The sequence below is a fragment of the Salvelinus alpinus genome, chromosome 7 (genome assembly GCF_045679555.1).
Source record: "Salvelinus alpinus chromosome 7, SLU_Salpinus.1, whole genome shotgun sequence".
Lineage (NCBI taxonomy): Eukaryota > Metazoa > Chordata > Actinopteri > Salmoniformes > Salmonidae > Salvelinus > Salvelinus alpinus.
The window spans coordinates 80,310,282-80,334,819 of record NC_092092.1 but is presented as its reverse complement, the minus strand read 5'-3'; the positions used below and the strand labels follow the sequence as shown (position 1 = coordinate 80,334,819).

The following is a 24,538-nucleotide window of genomic DNA, read 5'->3' as shown; positions in this document are numbered from 1 at the left end:
TTACAAATTAAATACAGAATTATCTCATTTACATAAGTATTCACACCGCTGACTCAATACTTTGTAGAAGCACATTTGGCAGCGATTACAGGTGTGAGTCTGTCTGAGTAAGTCTTTAAGAGCTTTCCACATCTGCATTGTACAATATTTGCCCATTATTATTTTCAAAATTCTTCAAGCTCTGTAAAATTTGTTGCCATAGATTTTCAGGTAGATGGAGACAGCTAGTCTTACTGGGATCTGACTCATAACGAAAAATACATTACAGACCAAAGACTTTACAATTGACATATATTTAAAAACATGAACATGTGTGTGTGTGTGTGTGTGTGTCAGTTACACATACATGTCAGTACATACACACAACAAGTAGAGATGAGGTAGTCATTCAAAAATCATTTTAAACACTATTATTGCACACAGAGTGACTCCATGCAACTTATTATGTGACTTGTTAAGCACATGTTTACGCCTGAACTTATTTAGTCTTGCCATAACAAAGGGGTTGAATACTTATTGACTCAATACATTTCAGCTTTTCATTTTGAATTAAATTGTAAACATTTCAACAACAACAAAAAATCCACTTTGACATTATGGGGTATTGTGTGTAGACCAATGACAAAATAAATCTAAATTTTATCAATTTTAAATTCAGGCTGTAACACAACAAAATGTGGAAAAAGTCAAGGGTTGTGAATACTCTCTGAAGGCACAGTGTGAACGTTTGGATTTAGGTTTACTATCTGAATTGAAATGTAATTGACTCCAACCCTGCAACTCACTACTACCCACTGATCACTGATAGTTATGGTTATCTAATACCCTCAGCGTAGCCTTGGACGCCATGCTCTTCACAAAACAACATTTGAAAGAATAGCTCCGCCAGACAAAACTACCCCCACCCCGATTCGCCATTCTCCCACTAGCTACTAATCATGATAAATCGAAATATAACTCACAACCCCCAGCCTCCTCAACCCTTCCAGACACGACACAATTACCAAATAAAGCCTTTGGTCTGCTCTCAAGATGGACGATGATTGATTCCAGTAATATGATTGGAAGAAAACAGGATGACCTTTGTACATTCTAAATAGCATCTGGAGGTTAGATAGATGTTGGTTTTGTTTAGACGCGTGTGTATACATTTAAATGAATGGAGTTAGCCAGGTGGTCTGCATCAATCAATACATCAGGTAACAGGCATTCAAGATGATGTGACAGAGATGTCTTTTATTGGATGGTGGGTTGAGCATGACTGTGTTTTGTTACTTGGAACTGATGTTTTACTGGAAATGTGTGTTTCTTGTTTGGATATTCTCCATTGAGCATCATGCTTTTCAGTCTGGGAGTAGGCCTAATCTGGATTTAGAAAACCGGCCCTATGCTTCTTTAACAGTACGTTTTTCAACCCAAAAACCTTATTTAACTACGTTTTTCAACCCAAAAACCTTCTTTAACAGTACATTTTTCAACCCAAAAACCTTATTTAACTACGTTTTTCAACCCAAAAACCTTCATAACAGTACGTTTTTCAACCAAAAAACCTTTAACAGTAGTTGAATTGGATGAGTACTGAGCACTGACTGTTTTCCTCCATCTTCCCAGCTAGCACATGTGGTTCCTTTGAAGTTGTGGGAACGTACGTTTTTGGTTTCCCATTGGTTATGGGAACAAAGCCATACGTTTCCTGACCGGTAATATATATATATTTTTTAATATTCTGAGAACGTGGATCTTTCAACAAGACAATAACCCCAAACACACATCAAAATACACAGAGAAATGGTTAATAGAACACAAAACCAACATTCTGCAATGGCCATCTCATTCTCCAGACTTAAACCCCATTGAATACCTATGGTTTGAATTGAAGAGGGCAGTCCAGTCCATAAGCGCAGATGAAGGATATCAAGGATCTGGAAAGATTCTGTATGAAGGAATGGCCTAAGATCCCTCCTAATGTGTTCTCCAATCTCATAAAATATTTTTGAAAAAGGCTCATCAGTGTGTCACGTTCGTCATAATGATTGGGACCAAGGCACAGCGGGCGTAGAGTTCCACATCTTTTAATTAATAGAAACTCACCAAACAAAACAAACAAGCACAAACGAACAGTGACGCTACTTGTGTGCAGACAGGCACCTATCTGTAGACAATATCCCACAAAGCACAATGAGGATATGGCTGCCTAAATATGATCCCCAATCAGAGACAACGATAAACAGCTGTCTCTGATTGGGAACCATAACCGGCCAACATAAATCATTAATCACCTAGATGACCCACCCTAGTCACTCACGCCCCAACCAACATAGAGAATAAACAGCTCTCTATGGTCAGGGCGTGACACAGTGTCGTTATCCTCACAAGGGTAGGGTGCTGAAATACTGAAAACAGGGATGCCAAACATTGGCACTTATCTTTTTGAGTCTTTTTTTAACATTGTATTTGCTTGTTAAACTAAATCTATTTCCCTGAGAAATTATATTAGTATTAAAATAATATAATTCCCCCCATGTTTTTTGAGCATGCGATATAGATCAGTATTTGAATTATTTATTTTATACAGTATTTTTTGCTCATCTTTATCAATGTGCCCAAAATGATGGACCTGAGTGTTACTGTACATCCATGAGCAGCAGATGCACAGTAACAGTAGAAGGTACGATGATCTGGACGAGGTAGTTCTGGACGAGGTAGTTCTGGACGAGGTAGATCTGGACGAGGTAGATCTGGACGAGGTAGATCTGGACGAGGTAGTTCTGGACGAGGTAGTTCTGGACAAGGTAGATCTGGACGAGGTAGTTCTGGACGAGGTAGTTCTGGACGAGGTAGATCTGGACGAGGTAGTTGTGGACGAGGTAGATCTGGACGAGGTAGTTGTGGACGAGGTAGATCTGGACGAGGTAGATCTGGACGAGGTAGTTGTGGACGAGGTAGATCTGGACGAGGTAGATCTGGACGAGGTAGATCAGGACGAGGTAGTTCTGGACGAGGTAGATCTGGACGAGGTAGATCTGGACGAGGTAGTTCTGGACGAGGTAGATCTGGACGAGGTAGATCTGGACGAGGTAGTTCTGGACGAGGTAGATCTGGACGAGGTAGTTACAGAAAACCCACCATTATGCAACCTCTCTATACTTTATACCACTATTGCTGTTTTCCTGCAAGATATGCATACAAATTTCTGTTAAAGGAATTTAATTCCTATATGTTTATCAACCCATTCAATTAAAACACTCTGCCCATACATAAGAATTTGTAAGATACTTATCAGCTTTAAATGGACAAAAACCAGTCTCAAAATCAATCAATCAATAGCGTTTATTCTCGAGAGTACTGATCATAGTACAATTTACATCAGGTTATATAATAAAGATGATGTCATAGGTTTTAAAAGGTCCTTCCTCCTCTCGGATACAATGGCAATACAGTTAGCGTTCTTATTTTGTCTGCCACCTGTTAGACTATCTGCAACCAACCCAAGGTCTCTCCCCTCCCTGGGTAGAGACAGAATTTCCTGTAAGGAACTCATCATTACAGCCTGTCTGAAGATAACTCCATTCTTTCTAACAAGGAACACATTATATTCAGAGGTTCATTCATCCATACAGTAACATAGAATTATAACTAAACCGAATACTACTAAGTCAAATGTATACATATTTTAGTCATTTATTCATAAAAATCCCGTAACAATTTCTTAGTTAGTTGGCTGAAATATGAAGGCCCTAACTAATTACTATGCTAATGCCTTGTATGTATGGTTTTATTATCATAAATTAATTAGTTAAGCCACTTTCAACTGTCCATCATTCAAAGCTGTAAAACAAGGACGGAAGTTGGCTTCTGAACACAATACAGACACTAATCCATGTATACAGAGCATTCGGAAAGTGTTCAGACCCCTTGAATTTTTCCACGTTTTTTTACGTTACAGTCGTATTCTAAAATGGGGGGGGGGGGATGTCCTCAGCAATCTACACACAATACCCCATAATGACATCACAATACCCCATAATGACATCACAATACCCCATAATGACAAAGCAAAAACAGGTTTTTAGAAATTTTTGCACAAGGGAAGGGGTCTGAATACTTTCCGAATGCACTGTAGGTTTCTAATGCTGGATTAGCTAGATGTTAAAATCAACAGCTTCTGTACCATCACATTAATTGCAGGGATTTTGTATTTTAATTTTATGTAACTAATGAGTAACTGTTGGCACTCTCTAGAAATTAAGTAAAAAGGAACTGGCTTGTGGCTAAATTAATCTCCATATTAACATTTCATTATTGCAGAACCTTTTCTGAATATCAATTCATTTCCGCCTAACAATTAAGTACCTTACTGTGATTGTTATCAATTAAAATGGCAGTTTCTCAAGCAATAATTTTGCTAGGTCTGAGTGAGGAAGGGAAAACTGAAAACTAGGTGTTATTGGCAGAGAAGTTTGGAACTCTCTTATTGGTCTATTAGCTAATTTGCCACCTGGTGATGTCACCAGGCAGGCCAGAACTCCATCCCACCAAAACAGGCTAGAATTTCAGGCTGTCCTTTCAAACACCTCTTCCAATAAAAGGACATTATCCTAATTTTCACAATTTCACAGTATTATTCCAACCTCATAGTGTGGAGATATATATATATATATATATATGAATGGAGTGGAAAGTACAGTAAGAACAGAACAAATCCCTCTGAATCTCCTTTAAATCTCTCTTCTATTGATAAAGTACTTTTGTCCCCCTACATCAGACTCTAAGCAGGGGGGGGGGGGGACAGGTAGCCAGTAAATAGGTAGAAGATACACTATGCAGCTGGATAGAGCGGATCTGAGTGTACAGGTCCGCTCTACCCAGGGCGGCAGGTAGCCTAGTGGTTAGAGTGTAGGGGCGGCAGGTAGCCTAGTGGTTAGCACGTTGGGCCAGTAACCGAAAGGCTGTTGGATCGAATCCCCGAGCTGACAAGGTAAAACTCTGTCGTTCTGCCCCTGAACAAGACAGTTAACCCACTGTTCCCCGGCAGGCCATCATTGTAAATAAGAATTTGTTCTTAAACTGACTTGCCTAGTTAAATAAAGGTTAAATTAAAAATTAAAAAAATATGTAAATGAGTAATACATTTACATATACTGTTCGCTCATAATGAGAAGAATCTTCAAAATCATCCAAGAAGTTTTTTTTAGAAACACTTTTATTTGTTATGCATTTTAATTTCCCCAAAATATGATGTTTCAGTTTCATTGATGAGTGATTTGGTTCCACATAAGAGTATATGACATGCAGATAAGGACATTATACATTTTTTACATAAAACTATACAGTTTTACATTCTCATCCTGAATGTATTATTGAGAAGAAAAAAAAATCCTCAAACGGACAAAAATGATCATGATTTTTATTTCCCTTTTTAGAACATCAATGCCAGTCACATTGAAACAGTACAACAACGGTGAGCCACATAGAGAATGTTCTTAAAGACAGGTTGACACAATGACTGATCCCAGAACATTTTCTCTCTCCATAGGGAAAATTAGAAGATATTTTAGTGCAAATATCAAAACATTGGAATGTATTTAAGGTTTAGCGTTTGGTTAGCCTTTCACACTAGCGTTAGTTGTACATCCTCAGTCAGGCAGATCGTAATACAACGGAATACATGGCTGAAATGGAACCATAGAATCACTTAGAAAAAAAAGTTTTTTTTATCTAGAACCTAAAAAGGGTTTTGCATCTGTCCCCATAGGATAACCCTTTGATTCACCCTTTTTAGTTCAAGGTAGAACCCTTTTGGTTGCAGATAAAATTAGTTTGGGTTCCATTTGGAACCCTTTTCACAGAGGGTTCTACCTGGAACCAAAAAGGTTTATTTTATGTGGACAGCCGAAGAACCCCTTTTGGAACCCTTTTTACTAAGAGTGTAGTGCCCTACTTTTGACCAGTTATAGGGTACCATAGCGCTAACAGGCAGTGGCCATTTTCTCAAGACTGGACTGCGTGCATGGTGGGATTCTTTCTGTGCTTTGTTTCACACCCATGTTCGGCAGGACAACAGTGTGGCTACTTATACGCTTAGAAAAACAGCTGACAGGTGTTAGGCAACATCATAGCGATGTAACAACAGTCCAGTCATTCAAATAAAAGTCACACATCAATCTCAATAACGTCTACCGTTTGACAGACAATAAAGTGGATAGGAGTGCACTATTTGAAAGGTTTATTCTGAAACAGGATGTGTGATCCGATCTTAAACCCTGACCACATTAGAAATCTCCCCGTATGATTGCATGAACATCTCTCCCAAAAATTATCTATCCATTAAAAAATAAACAATTTCAAACAATTATGTATCTCTCTGACACTAATTATACATTTTATTGTGGTTTTATATAATGATCACTTAATTTATTTATTTTAAATATCACCATACCCATCGTTCATCGTTTTGACATAAACATGATGTCAAGTAAAACACTCATCCTGTCTTTGGACAAAGTGCACCCATGACAGTTAAGGTTTGGAATGTTTTTGAATGTAGGCATCCCATTTATTTGAAATTGACTAAATAATCCAGTCTTTCAATATCAGGCCTTTGTTACCTCGGACCTGATATTGTTTTTATTTTCCTTCAATTCTGAGGGAGTAATCCTGAACCATAATCCAAAGACTACTGTCAAGGTGAAAGTAATATACAGTAGAACAGTTATAATTCTTCTGTTTTTCCACCTTTCAAATTAAATTAATGCAATCGAACATTTCACCAGGGCTGGGCTCAGTTCCATTTCAAAAATAGGAATGTTCTTGTGTAATACCAGAGGACACATATCTATATTATTAAATCACTCCATCTGAGAGCTTAATGAGTCTTGTGTTCCTGGCCTTGCTAATATTATAGGTCAGAAGGACAATAATAAATATTATTTCCACACCATTTCATGCAACCAAAATAATGAAATACCTAGTAAACATTACCAGAACAAGCATTGTTTGTGACAGATGTACTCATCTATGTGAAAATTAAATGATAATAGCCCTTTGCAAAAAAGGCAGTCACATCATGCTGTGGTGCCTTGAGAATATGTCAGAGAGAGATAGAGGAAGAGAGAGAGAGAGGAAGAGAGAGAGAAAGGGGGGAGAGAGAGAGAGGAGAGAGAGAGCGGGGGGATAGAGAGAGGAAAAGAGAGAGAGGAAGAGAGAGAGAGAGGGGAGAGAGAGAAAGGGGAGAGAGAAAGAGAGGGGAGAGAGAGAGGGAAAGAGAGAGCGGGGGGATAGAGAGAGGAAAGGAGAGAGGAAGAGAGAGAGAAAGGGGGGAGAGAGAGAGGAAAAGAGAGAGAGGAGAGAGGAAGAGAGGAGAGAGAGAGAGAGAGAGAGAGAGAGAGAGAGAGAGAGAGAGAGAGAGAGAGAGAGAGAGAGAGAGAGAGAGAGAGAGAGAGAGAGAGAGAGAGGGAGGAAGAGAGAGAGAGAGAGGAAGAGAGAGAGAAAGGGGAGAGAGAGAGAGAGAGAGTGGGGGGATAGAGAGAGGAAAAGAGAGAGAGGATAATAGACAGATGAAATATGGCTATTTTTCCTGTTTGACAAACCCTACTCTAAACAATTACAGGAGGAAAGTGTGAGTATCCCAGTTGAAGTTTGGACACAGATTTATGCCCCTATCCCAGCCAGGGACAATCACCCAACCATCATATTCACTAATATGCAGCAGCAAGACATAGAGAAATATGCATTATAATTGTAAAGCCATGTTGGAATCATTCATACATGTTCCATACATTGCCATAATTACAATAGTATGTTTACAACTGGGGCAGAAGTATGAGCTGTATGCTGCTTGGAATACATGCTATCATCAATATACACATGATGTTTGATTTACTGCATATAGTACGTCCCCGGCAGAATATGTGGAGGAAACATATATGTTATCTGAACTACAGGTATTGGGATGAAGACAACAAAAAATCTTAACAGCTTCTTTGACCAAAATGGAAACATATTGTTCAAATGGTCTGTAATAAGGAGAGCAAATCTGCATGGCAACATATCCTGTCTGGACTTTACTTGGCAGTGGCACACTATCTCTGTGGTGTGTGTTATGTAGTTCAGGATATAGGAGAAACCTGTAGGCCACCGCCATTAGAAGCAGCATGTTAATTAGTCAATGCATACCTGTTGTTTCCCCAGTTTGGGGTTAACATACAGTAAGTGTCGTTGAATATGAATTATATCATTCTGATGGTTTATAAAAGTCTCAGTAAAGGTAGGGTTAAAGCCACCTTCTGTAAACGTTGTTTTTTGTCATGAAATGAATTGCATCATCACATGAGAGGGCAGGTCTGGTTGAGCAAACGGAATGAATAGCATCTGGGGATGTTATAAGGCCTGGTGTTATAGCAGTAGGATGTTATAGGGTCAGGTGTTATGGCAATAGGATGTTATAGGGTCAGGTGTTATGGCAGTAGGATGTTATAGGGCCAGGTGTTATAGCAGTAGGATGTTTTGGGCCTGGTGTTTTAGCAGTAGGATGTTATAGGGCCTGGTGTTTTAGCAGTAGGATGTTATAGGGCCAGGTGTTTTAGCAGTAGGATGTTATAGCAGTAGGATGTTCTATGGCCTGGTGTTATAGCAGTAGGATGTTATAGGGCCTGGTGTTATAGCAGTAGGATGTTACAAGGCCAGGTGTTATAGCAGTAGGATGTTATAGGGCCAGGTGTTTTAGCAGTAGGATGTTATAGGGCCAAGTGATATAGCAGTAGGATGTTATAGGGCCATGTGTTATAGCAGTAGGATGTTATAGGGCCAGGTGTTATAGCAGTAGGATGTTATAGGGTCAGGTGTTATAGCAGTAGGATGTTATAGAGCCTGATGTTATAGCAGTAGGATGTTGTAGGGTCAGGTGTTATAGCAGTAGGATGTTATAGGGCCAGGTGTTATAGCAGTAGGATGTTATAGAGCCTGATGTTATAGCGGTAGGATGTTGTAGGGTCAGGTGTTTAAGCAGTAGGATGTTATAGGGCCAGGTGTTATAGCAGTAGGATGTTGTAGGGTCAGGTGTTTAAGCAGTAGGATGTTATAGGGCCAGGTGTTATAGCAGTAGGACGTTACAAGGCCAGGTGTTATATCAGTAGGATGTTATAGGTTCAGGTGTTATAGCAGTAGGATGTTATAGGGCCAGGTGTTATAGCAGTAGGATGTTATAGGAGTAGGATGTTATAGGGTCAGGTGTTTTAGCAGTAGGATGTTATAGGGTCAGGTGTTTAAGCAGTAGGATGTTATAGCAGTAGGATGTTATAGGGTCAGGTGTTATAGCAGTAGGATGTTATAGGGCCAGGTGTTATAGCAGTAGGATGTTACACGGCCAGGTGTTTTAGCAGTAGGATGTTATAGGGCCAGGTGTTATAGCAGTAGGATGTTATAGCAGTAGGATGTTATAGAAGTAGGATGTTATAGGGCCAGGTGTTATAGCAGTAGGATGTTATAGGGTCAGGTGTTATAACAGTAGGATGTTATAGGAGTAGGATGTTATAGGGCCAGGTGTTATAACAGTAGGATGTTATAGGGTCAGGTGTTATAACAGTAGGATGTTATAGCAGTAGGATGTTATAGGGTCAGTTGTTATAGCAGTAGGATGTTATAGGGCCAGGTGTTATAGCAGTAGGATGTTATAGGGCCTGGTGTTATAGCAGTAGGATGTTATAGGAGTAGGATGTTTTAGCAGTAGGATGTTATAGGGCCTGGTGTTATAGCAGTAGGATGTTATAGGGCCAGGTGTTATAGCAGTAGGATGTTATAGGGCCAGGTGTTATAGCAGTAGGATGTTATAGGGTCAGGTGTTATAGCAGTAGGATGTTATAGGGCCAGGTGTTATAGCAGTAGGATGTTATAGGGTCGGGTGTTTAAGCAGTAGGATGTTATAGGGCCAGGTGTTATAGCAGTAGGATGTTATAAGGCTAGGTGTTATAGCAGTAGGATGTTATAGGACTAGGATGTTATAGCAGTAGGATGTTATAGGGCCTTGTGTTATAGCAGTAGGATGTTATAGGGCCAGGTGTTATAGCAGTAGGATGTTATAAGGCCAGGTGTTATAGCAGTAGGATGTTATAGGGTCAGGTGTTATAGCAGTAGGATGTTATAAGGCCAGGTGTTTAAGCAGTAGGATGTTATAGCAGTAGGATGTTATAGGGTCAGGTGTTATAGCAGTAGGATGTTATAGGGCCTGGTGTTATAGGAATACGTTTTACAGCAAAAGGTATTCATTTATGGGCTGTGTTCGAAAAATATTCTTTATCGGGAGCTGAATGAAAGTACGAGATGGAGTTACATGATGGAGATAGATAGAAACACAGATACCTGTTCTAATTAGACATGCAGCACTACTGATAGCATTGCCAGAGCCCTAACAATTCAGTCTGTCATCAACAAACTCTTATTCTGTATGTGATCGACACAGGCCATCACAGAACTGAGAATCTACAACAACCCAAACTTCTGAATCTAGTAAACAGATTCTGTTGCCGGGAGACTACTACATAAACAGGCCATCTTTTGTGTTGTAGTATTTGGTGTGAATTTCCCCCCTATGTTCTTATAGCGATGCGAAAGGAATGTGTTAAGTATTTCTTTAGACATATGGCACAACCATTCGAGCCTGGTTAGAGTTTTTGCACACAGGATTCAAAGACACTTATAAACAGGGACTGTATAAATCAACAACATGGTATCACGTCACTATAGAAAGACACACATATAGTATAAACAAACATACATACAGTATAGTACATAGACATCCTTACAATGACTTCATTATTTTCTCCTCGTCTTTTCTTTGCGTATACACTTGTATATTGTACACATTAGGATACAGTTGGTGAGAAGGGTTTAGACAAATAGGTAGATAGTGTAACGGAACTGCACTTTTTTTCTTTACAGAAAAAAAAAATTCAACATTGAATTATAATTGTTATAGTTTTTGGTGTGTGATTATTACAGTCTCAACAATATGCCTTTACCTAGTGAAAAACCCTATCAGACCTAAAAAAAAAAAAAAAAAACTAATAATTTACTCATAACCTGTGATTATTTAAATGTTTATTTTCGGTTTTCGAATATATTAATCTTCAATGTCATGTAGCCATGTACGTTATATGAAAAATAGGAGCATTTCTGACAATTAAACTTCACAGGGTTTGGTATTTGGAAAGTGTATCCCAAAATGACATCAATATCTTCATAAAAACTATATGTTGCCAGCCTATTCCTACTGAAATCAACAAGACTGGACCACTTCCTTAGTTCCGGACAATTTCCGTAGTTAGTGGGGACGAAATAAATGATCATGTTTTTTCAGTATCTTTGGATATTGATGATTCAAACACTACTAATGCGATTGTCTCTCAGGATAACATGGAATTTATGAAGGAATTTAATTAGGTCAATTTATTAACTATTAAATAAATAAAAACGTTTAAATTCCATTTAACATTGCTTACTATTTCATAATAGCCTCCAAAATAATGAGTTAAACAAGTACCTTGTGTAAAACAGACATGTGGTATGGGAGGTGGGTAGTGAAATGAGGACATACGCAGTATTGCCTACCTTCACTGTAATGCAGTGCTCATGTTTGATTGTCTTTGGACTGCACTAATCACCAACTGTTAAATATGATGTTGACTAAATCATTTTCATAGAACTGTGCTTGTTTTTCTTCTTCTCTACACTGAATGTGAATCGTGTGTATTCTATGGATAATCTGAGTGTATAATGTTGAATATGAATCATGTGTATTCTATGGATAATCTGAGTGTATAATGTTGAATGTGAATCGTGTGTATTCTATGGATAATCTGAGTGTATAATGTTGAAAATGAATCGTGTGTATTCTATGGATAATCTGAGTGTATAATGTTGAATGTGAATCGTGTGTATTCTCTGGATAATCTGAGTGTATAATGTTGAATGTGAATCGTGTGTATTCTCTGGATAATCTGAGTGTATAATGTTGAATGTGAATCTGTTGTATTCTATGGATAATCTGGGTGTATAATGTTGAATGTGAATCTGTTGTATTCTATGGATAATCTGGGTGTATAATGTTGAATGTGAATCGTGTGTATTCTATGGATAATCTGAGTGTTTAATGTTGAATATGAATCTTGTTTTATTCTATGGATAATCTGAATGTATAATGTTGAATATGAATCTGGTGTATTCTATGGATAATCTGAGTGTATAATGTTGAATATGAATCTGGTGTATTCTATGGATAATCTGAGTGTATAATGTTGAATGTGAATCTGTTGTATTCTATGGATAATCTGAGTGTATAATGTTGAATGTGAATCTTGTTTATTCTATGGATAATCTGAGTGTATAATGTTGAATGTGAATCGTGTGTATTCTATGGATAATCTGAGTGTATAATGTTGAATGTGAATCTGTTGTATTCTATGGATAATCTGAGTGTATAATGTTGAATATGAATCTGTTGTATTCTATGGATAATCTGAGTGTATAATGTTGACGGGGTGACCTTTGTTTATAATGCAACATTGAGTAAAGATGGTTTCTCTCACAAAATGCAGTCTGTCAGGCTGATAATCTCTTATATTTAATCTGGGAAAATGAGAGATGTTTTATATTAGTCAGGAATTTAAAGGGCAATCAAATATTCCAGTTGCCTTAGTGTTTGATAGAATAAGAAGGCATGGGATCAGCTCTATTGGTACAGCCAGACTAACAATAAATACATACGTCATAATGTGGCATGTTTGCATCCTTTTAAGACAAACAGCATATTACAAAGTTTCAATGATATCATCAAATGACTTCAACGAGACCCTCATTTAACAGTTCCCCCGGTGGAGGAAGTCCTACGAAGGCACAGTCTAAACTAACTAAACTGCTGATCTCAAAAAGACCTAGAATAGAATATCCACTTCCCATACAGTTACAGTAGCTTACTTACTATAAAAATAGAAAAAGCCAGTGAATTAAAAAAAAGAAAAAAGCGCTCCATCAGATAAGTGTTGGCAGGAATGCCCATTGAAGTGTCCATTAGTACGGTGGATTGAACCCTGCTCTCTAATGCATGGCTGGACAGAAACTCCATACCCCAGTTAATACCAATGGCCAACCAATCCAAATGCATCTACCTGGTGCGGTGGATCTCTATACCAATGTTGGAATGTTAGATAAGTGGAGAAAGAACAAAACATAAACTTAGTCGGCGGGGTTGAGAGACCGACGAAAATCTGTGGATAGATATATAACCACATTGTGTCTAGTCAGAGTAAGAAAACAACAAATACTTCTGTAAAGGCAGTGAATGGCCGTTTGGCAAGAACCCCTTCTACCCTCTCCCCAGTCCCAGATCTCCCCTCCCCCTCCCCCAGTCCCAGATATCCCCTCCCTCTCCCCCAGTCCCAGATCTCTCCTCCCCCTCCCCCTGGCTGGACCGAACCATGTGTTGTTGTTGTCGATGTGTTCATTACTTCTTGAACATGTCCTTTAGAGGTCCAGGGAGGAACTTGAGGACGGTGTCCAGAATGCTCTCCTCGTCCTCGTCGTCCTCGTCTCCGCACCCGGCTGGGATGGCCTTCTTGGCGCGCGTCAGAGACCCCTCACAGGCCTGCTCCATGGCTGCCTTCTCCTCCGCCTCCTTCTCCTCCTTCTTCTTCAGGCCATACTGCGTGGATAAAGGGCACAGAGATAACAATATATGAGGATGTCACTTCCAAAGGAGTAACACCACAACACCCCCCTCTTAAGATCAAATGGTGTTCCACAAGGATTGATTCTTGCACTTACAATGCCTTCAGAAGGTATTCACACCCCTTGACTTTTCCCACATTTTGTTATGTTACAGGTTGTTATTAAATATCGTTAAATATTGTTATTTTAATGCTGCTGTTTAATTATCAGTTATTTTTATTTTCTATTTTCAATTTTTTAGTTAATTAATTTAGTTTAGTTAATTTTTTAGCAATTCTTTTACTTCTTAAAGTGTAACAGTATAACTTTAGTACGTCCCCTCGCCCCGACCTCGGGCGCGAACCAGGGACCCTCTGCACACATCAACAACTGACAGCCACGAAGCGTCGTTACCCATCGCTCCACAAAAGCCGCGGCCCTTGCAGAGCAAGGGGCAACACTACTTCTAGGTTTCAGAGCAAGTGACGTAACTGATTGAAACGCTAGTAGCGCGTACCCGCTAACTAGCTAGCCATTTCACATCCGTTACAAAAGCATTGTTGGTTTTAATGGCTTGTAAGTAAGCATTTCACTGTAAGATCCACACCTGTTGTATATTTGGCGCATGTGACAAATAAAATATGATTTGATTTGATACAGCCTGAATTTAAAATGGATAAAATTTAGATTTTTTTTCTCTCACTGGCCTACAGAAAATAGCCATAGTGTCAGGGGGGTGACTAGGGGGTTTTGTAGTTTATTATTTCTATGTTGGGTTCTAGTTTATATTTTCTATGTTGGTGTTTTGTATGATTCCCAATTAGAGGCAGCTGGTAATTGTTGTCTCTAATTGGGGATCATATTTAAGTAGCTATTTTTCCCCACATGTTTGTGGGATATTATTTTGTGTTTATGCATGTGCAACACTTAGTCAGTCACGTTTGTTTATTTGATTTATTGTTTTGCTTTAAGTTTCACTTTTGAAATAAATATGTGGAACTCAATATCCGCTGCGCCTTGGTCCCGTTCTTACGACTACCGTGACACATAATGTCAAAGTGGAATTATGTTTTTAGATTTTTTTTAAACAAATTCTTTTAAAATGATAAGCTGAAATGTCTTGAGTCAATAAGTATTTAACCCCTTTGCTATGGCAGCCTAAATATGTCCAGGAGTAAAAAATATGCTTAAAAAATCACAATAAATTGCATGGACTCACTCTATGCAATATTAGTGTTTAACATCATTTTTGAATTACTACCTCACCTCTGTACCCCACACATCTGTAAGGTCCCTCAGTAGAGCAGTGAATTTCAAACACAGATTCAACCACAAAGACCAGGGAGCTTTTCCAATGCCTTGCAAAGAAGGGCCCCTATTGGTAGATGGGTAAACATTTTAAAAAGCAGCCATTGAATATCCCTTTGAGAATGTTGAAGTTGTTAATTAGACTTAAAGTCACTACAAAGATACAGGCGTCCTTCCTAACTCAGTTGCCGGAGAGCAATGAAACTGCTCAGGGATTTCACCATGAGGCCAATTTAAAACAGTTACGGAGTTTAATGGCTGTGATAGAACACTGAGGACGGATCAACAACATTGTAGTTACTGACAGAGTGAAAAGATGAAAGCCTGTACAGAATACAAATATTCCAAAACATGCATCCTGTTTGCAACAAGGCTCTACTGCAAAAAAAATTGTAAGAGTAATTCACTTTTCGTTCTGAATACAAAGTCTTATGTTTGGGGCAATACAACACATTACTGAGTACCACTTTCCATATTTTAAAGCCAGGTGGTGGCTGCATCATGGAATGGGTATGCTTGTAATCGTTAAGGAATGGGGAGTTTTTCAGGATAAAAAATAACCGGAATGGAGCTAAGCACAGGCAAAATTCTAGAGGAAAACCTGGTTCAGTCTGCTTTCCACCAGACACTGGGAAATTAATTCACCTTTCAGCAGGACAATAACTTAAACCACAAGGTTAAATACACACTGGAGTTGCTTACCAAGAAGAGTGTCGGAGCTACAGCTTGGACTTGAATCTACTTGAAACTCTATGGCAAGACCTGAAAATGGTTGTCTAGCAACAACCAATTTGACAGAGCTTGAAGAATTTTGAAAATAACAATTGGCAATCAAGGTGTGGAAACCGCGTAGAGACTTAGCCAGACAGTCTCACAGCTGTAATTGCTGCCAAAGGTGCTTCTACAAAGTATTGACTCAGGGGTGTGAATACTTATGTAAATTAGATATTTCTGTATTTCATTTTCAATAAATTTGCCAACACTTTAAAATGTGTAATTATGGGGTATTGTGTGTAGATGGGTGAGGGGATAAAATCGATTGAATCTATTTTGAATTCAGGCTGTAACACAACAAAATGTGGAACAAGTCAAGGGGTATGAATACTGTATATTATTTATAGTTTACATTAAAAGGGCAATCTGGGATTGAAAGAACTATACAAAGTACTTTTTTAGGTGTAGTATACAGCTGAAGAATGGGGCTGGAGTAATGTAATGGTTTTATAAGGGGGTACATTGAATGAAAATAGTTTCTGAGTAGTTTGTGGACTACTGCAGTGCTCACCTTGTCCCTGATGGACTGTCGTACTACTTCTCGTTCTGCCTCCATTTTCCGGTGCTTATCCTTCCTCTCCTCCTCCTGTTGTCTCAGAGCCTCCTGTCTCTCCTCCTCTTCCTCCTTCTTCTTCTTTGTGGCCTCTGGATCCTTCTCCTCCTCTCCGCCTAACATTTTCCCCATGTCTTTAGTGGCCCCTAGAGGAAGCAGTCACACACACAGAGCCTGAAGTCATTCAGTTAAAATACAATACAATACACTTCTATTTGTCCATCTGCTACCAAACCAAATCCTACAGCCACAACCTGCCACCTGTCTAACTGGTCTAACTGTCATACTGTATCAGCAACCTGTCTCACTGGTCTAACTGATATACTGTATCAGCAACCTGTCTCACTGGTCTAACTGATATACTGTATCAGCAACCTGTCTCACTGGTCTAACTGATATACTGTATCAGGAACCTGTCTCACTGGTCTAACTGATATACTGTATCAGCAACCTGTCTCACTGGTCTAACTGTCATACTGTATCAGCAACCTGTCTCACTGGTCTAACTGATATACTGTATCAGTAACCTGTCTCACTGGTCTAACTGACATACTGTAACAGCAACCTGTCTCACTGGTCTAACTGATATACTGTATCAGCAACCTGTCTCACTGGTCTAACTGATATACTGTATCAGCAACCTGTCTCACTGGTCTAACTGATATACTGTATCAGGAACCCAACCTGTCTCACTGGTCTAACTGACATACTGTATCAGCAACCTGTCTCACTGGTCTAACTGATATACTGTATCAGCAACCTGTCTCACTGGTCGTCTCACTGGTCTAACTGATATACTGTATCAGGAACCCAACCTGTCTCACTGGTCTAACTGATATACTGTAACAGCAACCTGTCTCACTGGTCTAACTGATATACTGTATCAGCAACCTGTCTCACTGGTCTAACTGATATACTGTATCAGCAACCTGTCTCACTGGTCTAACTGATATACTGTATCAGCAACCCAACCTGTCTCACTGGTCTAACTGATATACTGTATCAGCAACCCAACCTGTCTCACTGGTCTAACTGATATACTGTATCAGCAACCCAACCTGTCTCACTGGTCTAACTGATATACTGTATCAGGAACCTGTCTCACTGGTCTAACTGATATACTGTATCAGGAACCTGTCTCACTGGTCTAACTGTCATACTGTATCAGCAACCCAACCTGTCTCACTGGTCTAACTGATATACTGTATCAGCAATCTGTCTCACTGGTCGAACTGACATACTGTATCAGCAACCTGTCTCACTGGTCTAACTGACATACTGTATCAGCAACCTGTCTCACTGGTCTAACTGATATACTGTATCAGCAACCCAACCTGTCTCACTGGTCTAACTGATATACTGTATCGGGAACCTGTCTCACTGGTCTAACTGATATACTGTATCAGGAACCTGTCTCACTGGTCTAACTGTCATACTGTATCAGCAACCCAACCTGTCTCACTGGTCTAACTGATATACTGTATCAGCAATCTGTCTCACTGGTCGAACTGACATACTGTATCAGCAACCTGTCTCACTGGTCTAACTGACATACTGTATCAGCAACCTGTCTCACTGGTCTAACTGATATACTGTATCAGCAACCTGTCTCACTGGTCTAACTGATATACTGTATCAGGAACCTGTCTCACTGGTCTAACTGATATACTGTATCAGCAACCTGTCTCACTGGTCGAACTGACATACTGTATCAGGAACCTGTCTCACTGGTCTAACTGATATACTGTATCAGCAACCTGTCTCACTGGTCTAACTGATATACTGTATCAGCAACCTGTCTCACTGGTCTAACTGATATACTGTATCAGCAACCTGTCTCACTGGTCTAACTGATATACTGTATCAGCAACCTGTCTCACTGGTCTAACTGACATACTGTATCAGCAACCTGTCTCACTGGTCTAACTGATATACTGTATCAGCAACCTGTCTCACTGGTCTAACTGATATACTGTATCAGCAACCTGTCTCACTGGTCTAACTGATATACTGTATCAGCAACCTGTCTCACTGGTCTAACTGATATACTGTATCAGGAACCTGTCTCACTGGTCTAACTGATATACTGTATCAGGAACCTGTCTCACTGGTCTAACTGATATACTGTATCAGGAACCTGTCTCACTGGTCTAACTGATATACTGTATCAGCAACCTGTCTCACTGGTCTAACTGATATACTGTATCAGCAACCTGTCTCACTGGTCTAACTGATATACTGTATCAGCAACCTGTCTCACTGGTCTAACTGATATACTGTATCAGCAACCTGTCTCACTGGTCTAACTGATATACTGTATCAGCAACCTGTCTCACTGGTCTAACTGATATACTGTATCAGGAACCTGTCTCACTGGTCTAACTGATATACTGTATCAGGAACCTGTCTCACTGGTCTAACTGATATACTGTATCAGGAACCTGTCTCACTGGTCTAACTGACATACTGTATCAGCAACCTGTCTCACTGGTCTAACTGATATACTGTATCAGGAACCTGTCTCACTGGTCTAACTGATATACTGTATCAGCAACCTGTCTCACTGGTCTAACTGATATACTGTATCAGGAACCTGTCTCACTGGTCTAACTGATATACTGTATCAGGAACCTGTCTCACTGGTCTAACTGATATACTGTATCAGGAACCTGTCTCACTGGTCTAACTGATATACTGTATCAGCAACCTGTCTCACTGGTCTAACTGATATACTGTATCAGCAACCTGTCTCACTGGTCTAACTGATATACTGTATCAGCAACCTGTCTCACTGGTCTAACTGATATACTGTATCAGCAACCTGTCTCACTGGTCTAACTGATATACTGTATCAGGAACCTGTCTCACTGGTCTAACTGATATACTGTATCAGGAACCTGTCTCACTGGTCTAACTGATATACTGTATCAGGAACCTGTCTCACTGGTCTAACTGATACACTGTATCAGGAACCCAACCTGTCTCACTGGTCTAACTGATATACTGTATCAGCAACCTGTCTCACTGGTCTAACTGATATACTGTATCAGCAACCTGTCTCACTGGTCTAACTGATATACTGTATCAGGAACCTGTCTCACTGGTCTAACTGATATACTGTATCAGCAACCTGTCTCACTGGTCTAACTGATATACTGTATCAGGAACCTGTCTCACTGGTCTAACTGATATACTGTATCAGGAACCTGTCTCACTGGTCTAACTGATATACTGTATCAGCAACCTGTCTCACTGGTCTAACTGATATACTGTATCAGGAACCCAACCTGTCTCACTGGTCTAACTGACATACTGTATCAGCAACCTGTCTCACTGGTCTAACTGATATACTGTATCAGGAACCTCTCTCACTGGTCTAACTGATTTACTGTATCAGGAACCTGTCTCACTGGTCTAACTGATATACTGTATCAGGAACCTGTCTCACTGGTCTAACTGATATACTGTATCAGCAACCTGTCTCACTGGTCTAACTGATATACTGTATCAGGAACCTGTCTCACTGGTCTAACTGATATACTGTATCAGCAACCTGTCTCACTGGTCTAACTGTTATACTGTATCAGGAACCTGTCTCACTGGTCTAACTGATATACTGTATCAGCAACCTGTCTCACTGGTCTAACTGACATACTGTATCAGCAACCCAACCTGTCTCACTGGTCTAACTGACATACTGTATCAGGAACCTGTTTCACTGGTCTAACTGACATACTGTATCAGCAACCCAACCTGTCTCACTGGTCTAACTGATATACTGTATCAGCAATCTGTCTCACTGGTCTAACTGATATACTGTATCAGGAACCCAACCTGCCTCACTGGTCTAACTGATATACTGTATCAGGAACCTGTCTCACTGGTCTAACTGATATACTGTATCAGGAACCTGTCTCACTGGTCTAACTGATATACTGTATCAGGAACCCAACCTGTCTCACTGGTCTAACTGATATACTGTATCAGCAACCTGTCTCACTGGTCTAACTGATATACTGTATCAGGAACCTGTCTCACTGGTCTAACTGATATACTGTATCAGCAACCTGTCTCACTGGTCTAACTGATATACTGTATCAGGAACCTGTCTCACTGGTCTAACTGATATACTGTATCAGCAATCTGTCTCACTGGTCTAACTGATATACTGTATCAGGAACCCAACCTGCCTCACTGGTCTAACTGATATACTGTATCAGGAACCTGTCTCACTGGTCTAACTGATATACTGTATCAGCAACCTGTCTCACTGGTCTAACTGATATACTGTATCAGCAACCTGTCTCACTGGTCTAACTGATATACTGTATCAGCAACCTGTCTCACTGGTCTAACTGATATACTGTATCAGCAACCTGTCTCACTGGTCTAACTGATATACTGTATCAGGAACCTGTTTCACTGGTCTAACTGACATACTGTATCAGCAACCCAACCTGTCTCACTGGTCTAACTGACATACTGTATCAGGAACCTGTTTCACTGGTCTAACTGACATACTGTATCAGCAACCCAACCTGTCTCACTGGTCTAACTGATATACTGTATCAGCAATCTGTCTCACTGGTCTAACTGATATACTGTATCAGCAATCTGTCTCACTGGTCTAACTGATATACTGTATCAGGAACCTGTCTCACTGGTCTAACTGATATACTGTATCAGGAACCTGTCTCACTGGTCTAACTGATATACTGTATCAGCAACCTGTCTCACTGGTCTAACTGATATACTGTATCAGGAACCTGTCTCACTGGTCTAACTGATATACTGTATCAGGAACCTGTCTCACTGGTCTAACTGATATACTGTATCAGGAACCTGTCTCACTGGTCTAACTGATATACTGTATCAGCAACCTGTCTCACTGGTCTAACTGATATACTGTATCAGCAACCTGTCTCACTGGTCTAACTGATATACTGTATCAGCAACCTGTCTCACTGGTCTAACTGATATACTGTATCAGCAACCTGTCTCACTGGTCTAACTGATATACTGTATCAGCAACCTGTCTCACTGGTCTAACTGATATACTGTATCAGCAACCTGTCTCACTGGTCTAACTGTTATACTGTATCAGCAACCTGTCTCACTGGTCTAACTGATATACTGTATCAGGAACCCAACCTGTCTCACTGGTCTAACTGATATACTGTATCAGCAACCTGTCTCACTGGTCTAACTGATATACTGTATCAGCAACCTGTCTCACTGGTCTAAATGATATACTGTATCAGGAACCTGTCTCACTGGTCTAACTGATATACTGTATCAGCAACCTGTCTCACTGGTCTAACTGATATACTGTATCAGCAACCTGTCTCACTGGTCTAACTGATATACTGTATCAGGAACCTGTCTCACTGGTCTAACTGATATACTGTATCAGGAACCTGTCTCACTGGTCTAACTGATACACTGTATCAGGAACCCAACCTGTCTCACTGGTCTAACTGATATACTGTATCAGCAACCTGTCTCACTGGTCTAACTGATATACTGTATCAGCAACCTGTCTCACTGGTCTAACTGATATACTGTATCAGGAACCTGTCTCACTGGTCTAACTGATATACTGTATCAGCAACCTGTCTCACTGGTCTAACTGATATACTGTATCAGGAACCTGTCTCACTGGTCTAACTGATATACTGTATCAGGAACCTGTCTCACTGGTCTAACTGATATACTGTATCAGCAACCTGTCTCACTGGTCTAACTGATATACTGTATCAGGAACCCAACCTGTCTCACTGGTCTAACTGACATACTGTATCAGCAACCTGTCTCACTGGTCTAACTGATATACTGTATCAGGAACATCTCTCACTGGTCTAACTGATTTACTGTATCAGGAACCTGTCTCACTGGTCTAACTGATATACTGTATCAGGAACCTGTCTCACTGGTCTAACTGATATACTGTATCAGCAACCTGTCTCACTGGTCTAACTGATATACTGTATCAGGAACCTGTCTCACTGGTCTAACTGATATACTGTATCAGCAACCTGTCTCACTGGTCTAACTGATATACTGTATCAGCAACCTGTCTCACTGGTCTAACTGATATACTGTATCAGGAACCTGTCTCACTGGTCTAACTGACATACTGTATCAGCAACCCAACCTGTCTCACTGGTCTAACTGACATACTGTATCAGGAACCTGTTTCACTGGTCTAACTGACATACTGTATCAGCAACCCAACCTGTCTCACTGGTCTAACTGATATACTGTATCAGCAATCTGTCTCACTGGTCTAACTGATATACTGTATCAGGAACCCAACCTGCCTCACTGGTCTAACTGATATACTGTATCAGGAACCTGTCTCACTGGTCTAACTGATATACTGTATCAGGAACCTGTCTCACTGGTCTAACTGATATACTGTATCAGCAACCTGTCTCACTGGTCTAACTGATATACTGTATCAGGAACCTGTCTCACTGGTCTAACTGATATACTGTATCAGGAACCCAACCTGTCTCACTGGTCTAACTGATATACTGTATCAGGAACCTGTCTCACTGGTCTAACTGATATACTGTATCAGCAACCTGTCTCACTGGTCTAACTGATATACTGTATCAGCAACCTGTCTCACTGGTCTAACTGATATACTGTATCAGCAACCTGTCTCACTGGTCTAACTGATATACTGTATCAGCAACCTGTCTCACTGGTCTAACTGATATACTGTATCAGCAACCTGTCTCACTGGTCTAACTGATATACTGTATCAGCAACCTGTCTCACTGGTCTAACTGTTATACTGTATCAGCAACCTGTCTCACTGGTCTAACTGATATACTGTATCAGGAACCCAACCTGTCTCACTGGTCTAACTGATATACTGTATCAGCAACCTGTCTCACTGGTCTAACTGATATACTGTATCAGCAACCTGTCTCACTGGTCTAACTGATATACTGTATCAGGAACCTGTCTCACTGGTCTAACTGATATACTGTATCAGCAACCTGTCTCACTGGTCTAACTGATATACTGTATCAGCAGCCCAACTGTGGGTCTGTAAAGGTCCAGTAGAGTACAGTAGAGTACAGTAGAGTACAGTAGAGTAAGGATGAAATATAGAGACATTCCCAATTCCAATAATGGAAACTTGCTAGGGATAAAATAATGGTGTATAGACTTCAGTTGTAAAACTAGTGCACCAGCCAGTCCAGTTTAAAAGGTCTGTGTCATCCTGTAATCAGTAGTGACCGAAATGTCCTGACTCGTAGCACGTGGCAGCTCCCTAGTGACTATAACACAACCATTTCTCCCAGCGTATCGATATTGTTGTTGTTACCAGAGTCAGATCAATAATAAACACAGCATCACCTGAGTGACTATGAATTATGTATATAACAGCAGAGTTACAACTTTATCCTGGAATTGATCTACTGCTCTGACACAAGATGAGGCTGGCCGCAGGCCAAGTTACTGCTCTGAAACAGGATGAAGCTGGCCGCAGTCTAAGTTACTGTTCTGAAACAGGAAGAGGCTGGCCGCAGGCCAAGTTACTGCTCTGACACAAGATGAAGCTGGCCGCAGTCTAAGTTACTGTTCTGAAACAGGAAGAGGCTGGCTGCAGGCCAAGTTACTGCTCTGACACAGGAAGTTACTGGCCACCAGGAGCCAATAGATCCCCCTGGAGCCCCTGGAGAGCAGGGTTAAAGATCACTCTGGAGCCCCTGGAGAGCAGGGTTAAAGGTCACTCTGGAGCCCCTGGAGAGCAGGGTTAAAGATCACTCTGGAGCTCCTGGGGAGCAGGGTTAAAGATCACTCTGGAACCCCTGGAGAGCAGGGTTAAAGATCACTCTGGATCCCCTGGAGAGCAGGGTTAACGATCACTCTGGAGCCCCTGGAGAGCAGGGTTAAAGATCACTCTGGAGCCCCTGGAGAGCAGGGTTAAAGGTCACTCTGGATCCCCTGGAGAGCAGGGTTAAAGATCACTCTGGAGCACCTGGGAGGAGGGTTAAAGGTCACTCTGGATCCCCTGGAGAGCAGGGTTAAAGATCACTCTGGATCCCCTGGAGAGCAGGGTTAAAGGTCACTCTGGAGCCCCTGGAGGGCAGGGTTAAAGGTCCCTCTGGAGCCCCTGGAGAGCAGGGTTAAAGGTCACTCTGGAGCCCCTGGAGGGCAGGGTTAAAGGTCACTCTGGAGCACCTG

The 24,538-nt window shown here is 40.5% G+C and overlaps 1 protein-coding gene across 1 annotated transcript in view; it reads right to left on the bottom strand.

The window, feature by feature from the left end:
* Window positions 1-13,444: 13,444 nt before the first annotated feature.
* LOC139580243 (complexin-2) overlaps window positions 13,445-24,538 on the bottom strand; it is a 109,818-nt gene continuing 98,724 nt past the window's right edge. Inside the window, exons 3-4 of the mRNA XM_071408796.1 lie at window positions 16,292-16,479; window positions 13,445-13,693 (exon numbers count right to left, since the gene is read on the bottom strand). Coding sequence (XP_071264897.1) covers window positions 13,496-13,693; window positions 16,292-16,479 — 386 coding nt within the window. The 3' untranslated portion in view covers window positions 13,445-13,495. The remainder of the gene's footprint in view (window positions 13,694-16,291; window positions 16,480-24,538) is intronic.